The following is a 7,643-nucleotide window of genomic DNA, read 5'->3' as shown; positions in this document are numbered from 1 at the left end:
TTTCTCTTAAAGTATATCAGTAGTTATAGTTTTTTCTACATCAACATGCTTTGGTTTCCATTCCCATTTTGTCTTCTTTTTCATTTTCCTTTTATTCTGCTTCTTAACATCATCCTTCTTATTCACAAGCATCAGTATTATGCCCAAACTGATCGCAGTCCATACAGAATTTTGGCTTCCATTCAAAGTCTGCTTTCTGTTCCCATATACTCCCATCTGCTTTCTCAATAGACAACTCATCTGGGAAAGGTTGCGTGATATCCATCTCAATCAATACTCTGGCATAGGATATTCTCTCACATCGGACTGTAAGTTTATCAGTGCATATTGGTTTGCCTAGTAGACTGGCAATTCTTCCTAGTTTTTTCTCAATCCAACACTGAATAGGCAACCCTAGAAAATTAACCCATACATGAATAATACACAATGATTCGTTTTGAATATAGAGGTCAGGATCCTATTCCTTCAGGACTATAGGCATATTGTTGGAAGTATAGGGTCGATTTTGTATGATTTTAGTTTTGTCCTCAATTGAATCAAAACGGAATATGAAATAACCATCATTGTGGAGAAATACCTTCGGGGTAGTCGCTGAATTCCAAACTCCATAGACAGACTTTAGCATTTCCTTAAACAGAGGATTGCCCCTATTACATAACCTATTAGGGATGTCTTCCATCATTTGCCCTCTTCCATTAATGTTGGATTCAATTTGGCCACTTTCACTCCGTCTTTAGTCACAGGAGGATAGAAGCTCAGTTTGTATGCCTTGTGTTCTGTTACCCTTAACCACATCTACCATGGTCTGCTTTGTACTCTGAGACCCAGCTGAATAGGTTAATTTCCTCGTCGCCGTCATCTATCATGATTAAATTGATAGTTCTTCGTCTTTTTCCATTGAGGCTTTCATGACTATAGGGGCACTCCCCATACTAGAAAACTAATGTAACAGATGCACTCGGGCCAATTTATGGGGAATACCAGTATCGGGCGTCACCATACAATTTTTATTTCTAAAGTAGTAGGCGATTTTTGTAGGGAAGGGAATGTGGTTTTGATAGCTTCACGAACAAGGATAAAGCTTTAGAAGCACCAAGAAAGCCATTCACAAGGTCTCAAGCTAAGGAGGAGCAAGACAAGGTTGTTGGGCTTCAATGGGAGATCAAGAAGGCGCTAATGGTGGAAGAAGAGCTCAAGAATTATGGAGAGGGTTTTAGCTAAGTGCTACACTCATTTTATGGTCAAAGTCCAAGTTCAAGAGGAGGTATATTGGGGTCCAAGCACCAGTCAAGGAGGGCCTAAATTAGGTGCCTAAATCAACTCACAAAGGAGCTAACTTGGCGCCCAAGTCAGCTCAAGGGGGACGGCCAAGACATAGGAGAAGGAGTCAAAGTTCCTTATTTTGTTTCCTAGTTTGTTAGGACATATTTGATGCTTTCCTAGGTAGTTAAGGTTTTATTTTTTCTTTTCCTAAGATTATTGGAATTACTTTCCAAGATTGACTTGGTTTTTATTTCTTAGAGTTTTACCTTTTCCTATGGTAGTTCGACTTGTTGTCCAAAGTAGTTTAGGACTTTATTTCCTTATTTTTAGGTAGAATTTTGTGACCCCTCTCTATATAAAGGGGTATCTTCTTTGCTTTTAGATTTAGACTATTATCAATAAAAATTATGAGATTTTTCTTGCACTCTTGTGTGTGACTACTCTTGGATTTATTCTTCAACCTTCAAGACTCAATTTAAGGTGGTAAGATTAAACCCTATTCAAAATCTTAGATCACTTCTAGGTATTCAAGAAAGGTGATAAATTTAGGCATATTGTTGTTCTTGTTATTTTAAAGGGTCGGGTTTCACAATCTATCTCTTATTTTTAATTCTCTATCAAAGGCGATTAGTTCTTCATTAGATAATTGTTGTTGTTAGGATTCAACTTCAAGAATAGACTTCTTGAATTCAAGAAACTCTTTCTTAAATTCAATCTATCTTTAATTTCTATCTTCTTTTTAGTTTTTCTACTTTCTTTTAGCTTTCGCACGTTTCTTAATTTTCTTGTTTTTTCTTTAGTAATTTTTGAACCCCTATCATGTTGTTATTAAGTGGTATCAGAGCATAGGCTAATCAAGATTTCAATCTTGATAATCTTGCGAGGTTCTTGATAAAAAAATCCAAAAAATAAAAATCAGCCCAAAAAAGTGTTATTGCTCATTATTATTTTTAGAATTCAAGTATTATTTGATTTCCAAGTCAAGAAAGGAAACAAAAAAGGCGATCCTTGTTCTTGAATATTAAGGAAACTTCTTTCCTTATTCTTGTGGGTTTTGGGTTTCCTAAATTCTTTTTTTTTCTACTAACCAATTCCTATTCTTCCTAGGTTTGGTCATTCATTTTTCTTTTTTTTTCTAACTCTATATTCTTATGATATTGATTTTGATAGGGTAGGAATTGATAGGAGGGGACAAGGAGGAAGACAAGAAGATGATAATATAAGTAGTATAAAGATGAAGATGCCATATTTCAAGGGAACAAGGGAACCAGTCTTGTACCTTCATTGGGAGAGAAAGGTTGAAGTCATCTTTGACTATCACAACTATTTTGAGGGTAAGAAGGTAAAACTTGCTACTGTTGAGTTTTCTAACTATGCAACAGTCTGGTGGAAAACGCTTTCTAGGGACAGATTGTTAGAAGGACAAGCACTCATTGCTACTTGGGCTGAGATGAAGAGGGTAATGAGGAAGAGATTTGTGCCATCACACTTTCAAAGAGATCTACAACAATGTCTTCAAACTTTGAAGCAAGGTGTAACGATCCGACTTGTCGTTTTAAGAATTAACATTCCGTTCAGCGACTTCGTAAAATGTATTATGACCCCCGTGTGTGGTCGAGTTTGGTTTTCGGAAGATTCGAAATTTAATTAAAAGAACAATTCTTATTTTTGAAGCTTAAATAAAAAGAGTTGACTGGAGTTTGACTTTGGAGCAAACGACTCCGGAATGGAGTTTTGATGATGTCAATAGCTTCGTATGGTTATTTCAGACTTAGGCAAATGTCCGAAATTTGATTTGTAAGTCCGTAAGACAATTCGACATATTTCGGCGAAAAGTTGGAAAATAAAGTTTTTGAAATATTCATAAATTTGGCCGTAAGTCGATTGTTTGATAACGAGGTCAGATTTCGATTCTAGAAATTTGGAATAGCTTCATTATGTCATTTATGACTTGTGTGCAGAATTTAAAGTCATTCTATATTGACTTGATACGTTTCAGCGCAAATATAGAAGTTGGAAGATTTGAAAACTCATAATTCGATTCGATGCGCGATTCATAATTTCAGCGTTGTTTGATGTGGTTTGAAGCATCGACTAAGTTTTTATTGTATTTTGGGACATATTGGTATAATTGGTTAAGGTCCCGAGGACCTCGGGTAGATTTCTGGTGGTTAACGAATCAATTTGGACTTGAAGAAAGCTGCTGGAATTTCTGGGTAGCAGCTGATGTTTCCGTCTCTGCGGAAGCTTCATCGCAGAAGCGATGCCTTGCATCACAGAAGCGAAATGGGAAGGGAAATAGCAGTGGTCAAAGGTGCGAAGCAATTCCCGCACCTACGGGATCGCAAAAGCGAGAAATGAAGACGCAGAAGCGGAAGCTGGCAGCAGTGGGAGTGATTGCAGAAGAGACATTGCAGATGCGCAATGTGCTCCGCAGATGCGAGCTCCTACTGAGCAGTGACATTTGAACTTCGCAGATGCGCATTTTGGCTCGCAAAAGAGAATTCGCAGATGCGACAAATCTGTCTGCCGAAGCGAACCGGACAGAAACATTTAAGCACAAAAAATAAGTCATTTTGCCATTTTCGATTAGGATTTTGGAGCTCGGTTTTGGGGCGATTTTGGAGGAATTCTTCATGACTTCGACTTGGGTAAGTATCCTATATCTGAAAGTGATTATATTTCATAAATTCATGGTTATATTCATCATTTATTTCGGATTTAAATGGATGAAATCAAGATTTTTGTAAAACTTTTCAAGAACAAAAATTTAAGATTTGAAGGTTGAGTTTTTATCGAAATTTGATAAAATTAGTATGGTTGGACTCGTATCGAAATAGGTGTTCATATTTAGTAAAAATTCTGTCGGGTTCCTAGAGGCGGGCCCCACGTTGACTTTTGGTTGACCTTTTAATGTAAAATTTTAAGTCAATGTTATATTATCCGAAATTATTTCCGGTGAATTTTAATGAAGTTATACAATTAATTTGGATAGATTTAAGATATTCAGAGGTCAATTCAAGCAAAAAGGCAATTTTGGAATATCGGCCTAACTTCAAAAAAAAGGTAAGTATCTTGCCTAACCTTAAGTGTGAGAATTACCTCTTAGGCATTGAATCTTATGTGAAAATTGTGTGATTGAAAGCCGTGTACGCAAGGTGATGAGTACTTTCTTGGTTTATATATGCAAATTATATCGGTTAAAATTCGTAGACACACTTATGTATTAAATTAAAAAATTGTTGGAACTTAGTAAATCTTTAATTTGTCATGTCTCATTCCTTGTTTGTCGAGTTTGTATTTTATATGATAATTTGGGGTGATTTTCACTTGGATTTTTATGTAAAATTCGTGTATTTGTTGATTTGATATTTCTTGGAATTAATTTTATTATGGATTTTCCATCTGCAAATAATTATTAAATAAGTTTAAATTGAGGTGTTAATATATTTATCAAAATTTGGATTTAAGAAGGCGTTGTCCTATGTTGAGCTACTTTTCCATATCTGCTTTTTTTTGAGGTGTTATATACGTTGTGTGGAGCCTTGGGCTATTTATTGTAAAATTTAATGATTTTGTTATATCTTTGGAATTTGTTGTGACCATTGGGCAATTTGTGATATGATTTGATTGTGTTGTGTTGTCGTTATAATGTTCCGTGTGAATTGTTGTGTGATTTGAGTTATTATTATGAGGACATAAGGGTGGCATTCCACTGTTAATATTGTGTGAGTATAAGGGTGTCATTTCACTGTAGTTATGTGTGTTGGGATATTGTCTAAGTGGAGTGATGAGGGTGACTATTATACGAAGCGATAATGTAACGACCCAGCCGGTCGTTTCGAGAGTTATAGTCCCGTTTTTCCTATTTCTACTTTTTTATGTTATTCAGCTATATTATGTTATATCGGGTTAGTTGGTTCGGGACCAGAGTGGTTTAAGAGTGAATTGAGACTTAGTCTCTTAAGTAGAAACTTAAGTTGAAAAAGTCAACCGGATATTGACTTATGTGTAAACGATCTCGAATTTGAATTCTTATGGTTCCGTTAGCTCCGTTAGGTAATTTTGGACTTAGGAGTGCATCCGGAATGAAATTTGGAGGTTCGTGGTAGAATTAGGCTTGAATTGGCGAAGTTAGAAATTTGGGGATTTTGGTCGGCAGTGAAAAATTTGATATCGGGGTTGGAACGGAATTCTGGAAGTTGGAGTAGGTTCATAGTGTCATTAGTGATGTGTGTGTAAAATTTGAGGTCATTCGGACATGGTTTGGTTGGTTTCGGCATCGGTTGCCGATTTTGAAAATTTAGAAGTTCTTAGGCTTGAATCCGAGGGTAATTTGATGATTTGATGTTGTTTTGAGTGATTCGAAGGTTCGACTAAGTTTGTATGTTGATATATAACTTGTTGGTATTTTTTGGTTCAGGTCCTGAGGGCCTCGGGGTGATTCCGGGTGGTTGACGGATTTTGTCGAAGTTGGAAAATGCAGTTGAAGCTGCTGCTCGTGCTAGTTTCACACATGCGGAAGAAAGAGTCGCAGGTGCGAGGTCGCTGGTGTGCGTGGGGAGTTCGCAGGTGCGGGCAATGCTGGGCCAGGCAGGTTGCACAAGTGCGAGTTGGAGGTCGCATATGCGAGCCCGCAGGTGCAAAACCTAGGGCGCAGATGCGGAAAGAGGGATGCTGGGCAGGCTTCGCAGAAGCGGAGGAAACGCGCAGGTGCGCCTTCGCAGGCGCGAGGTTTTGGGCCGAAGATGTGGAAGCTGGGCTCCTAAGTGAGTTCCGCACCTGCAATGGATTTTTTCGCAGGTGCGGTGGCGCAGAAGCGTGAAATTTTCTGCAGGTGCGAAAAACCTGGGCAGAAACCATAAATAGAACCCTTCGCGAATTTGGTTCATTTCCACCATTTTCAAGTCGGTTTTTGGAGCCTTTGGAGAGATTTTTGAAGGGTGATTCAAGGGCTATCAGTGAGGTAAGTTGCTTGAGCCCTAATACTCGTATATATGGTGATTGTTTCGTTGTTTAATCATGTAATTAGTAAAAATGAGGGGTTAGGGCTTGGAATTTTTGGAAAAGTAATTTAAGGATTTGAAGGACCAAACGATGTCGGATTTTGATGAATTTGGTATGGTTAGACTCGTGAGTGAATGAGCTTTCTAGTTTTGTAAATTTTGTCAGATTTTGATACGTGGGCCCGGGAGGGTTGAGTCAATTTCGGGTTTTGATCTAATTTTGTAGCTTTTGTTGTGGAATCCATTTTATTAGCATGTATTGATGGTATTGTACTGATTGTGAATAGATTCAGAGCATTTGGAGGCCGAGTCCAGAGGCAAGAGCATTGCGGGGTAGAGATTCGACCGGTTTGAGGTAAGTAACGATTGTAAATCTAGTCCTGAGGGTATGAAACCCTGGATTTTGAGGTGACGTACATGCTAGGTGACGGGCATGTGAGCGTGCACCGTTGGGGATTTATGACTTGGTCTGTCAAGTAGCAACTGGAAAGTTACATATTTTGTTGAAACTATATGATACTTATATGTTTTAGAAAGAGTTTCTGTAAACTGGACTGAATGCCATGTTTGGGCCTTGTGCCAGTGCTGTTTGGACCCTTAGGGGCCTTTTCTTACTATCCTCTCATTGTTTTCGATTGAAAATCTATACTCAGTCATGGTTATACTTGTTTATTGCATAACTTATTTTTATGACTCTATTTTGATGCATATAAATGTTGTTTTGGGCCGGATGCCCTATTTTTACTGAAATGCCCGAGTGGCTTGAGAGGTTTATGACTGAGTGAGGCTGAGGGCCTGATTTGTGATGATATTTATGGGATCGGGCTACACGCCGCAGCATGTTGCATATTTATGGGATCGAGCTGCATGCCGCAACATGTTTGATACCGGACGAGGGCCTGAGTGATTTATGCCATGATTTGGCTTGATATAACGCTTGGGCTAAAGGAGCCCCTCCGGAGTCTGTACACACCCCCAGTGAGCGCAGGTACCTACTAAGTGGGAGTGCCGAGTGCTGAGTGACTGGGAGGCATGAATGATTGTGAGGTATGCCCGAGTGGCAAGAGTGATTGTGAGGTATGCCCGAGTGGCACGAGTGACTGTGAAGTTTGCCCGAGGGGTTGTATATGAGTGATATGATTTCATCATTTTTGCTCACCTTTGCATTTTTCCTCTATTTGAAAACTGTTGAAAAATATCTTTAAATGATTTTTACTGGAACTGGGTTTAAACGAGATGTTTTGATTCAAATCCTGATTTTAAAAGCATGTGGTATTTTACTGAGATTTTCTGATATGAACGTTATATGCTCTAATGCTCGTCACTTCTGCTCAGTCTTTATTTATTGTTATTACTTACTGAGTTGGCGTACTC

General features: G+C 38.3%; 1 protein-coding gene across 1 annotated transcript; it reads right to left on the bottom strand.

Moving 5' to 3' along the window:
• Window positions 1-118: 118 nt before the first annotated feature.
• On the bottom strand, window positions 119-859 carry LOC138902011 (uncharacterized). The gene is made up of 2 exons (XM_070189815.1): window positions 784-859; window positions 119-393 (listed from the first exon to the last, which is right to left on the bottom strand). The coding sequence occupies exons 1-2, from the start codon at window positions 857-859 to the stop codon at window positions 119-121; spliced, it is 351 nt and encodes a 116-aa protein (XP_070045916.1).
• Window positions 860-7,643: the final 6,784 nt, after the last annotated feature.

The sequence above is a fragment of the Nicotiana tomentosiformis genome, chromosome 11 (genome assembly GCF_000390325.3).
Source record: "Nicotiana tomentosiformis chromosome 11, ASM39032v3, whole genome shotgun sequence".
In the NCBI taxonomy this organism is placed as follows: domain Eukaryota; kingdom Viridiplantae; phylum Streptophyta; class Magnoliopsida; order Solanales; family Solanaceae; genus Nicotiana; species Nicotiana tomentosiformis.
This window is presented reverse-complemented; position numbering and strand designations above follow the sequence as displayed.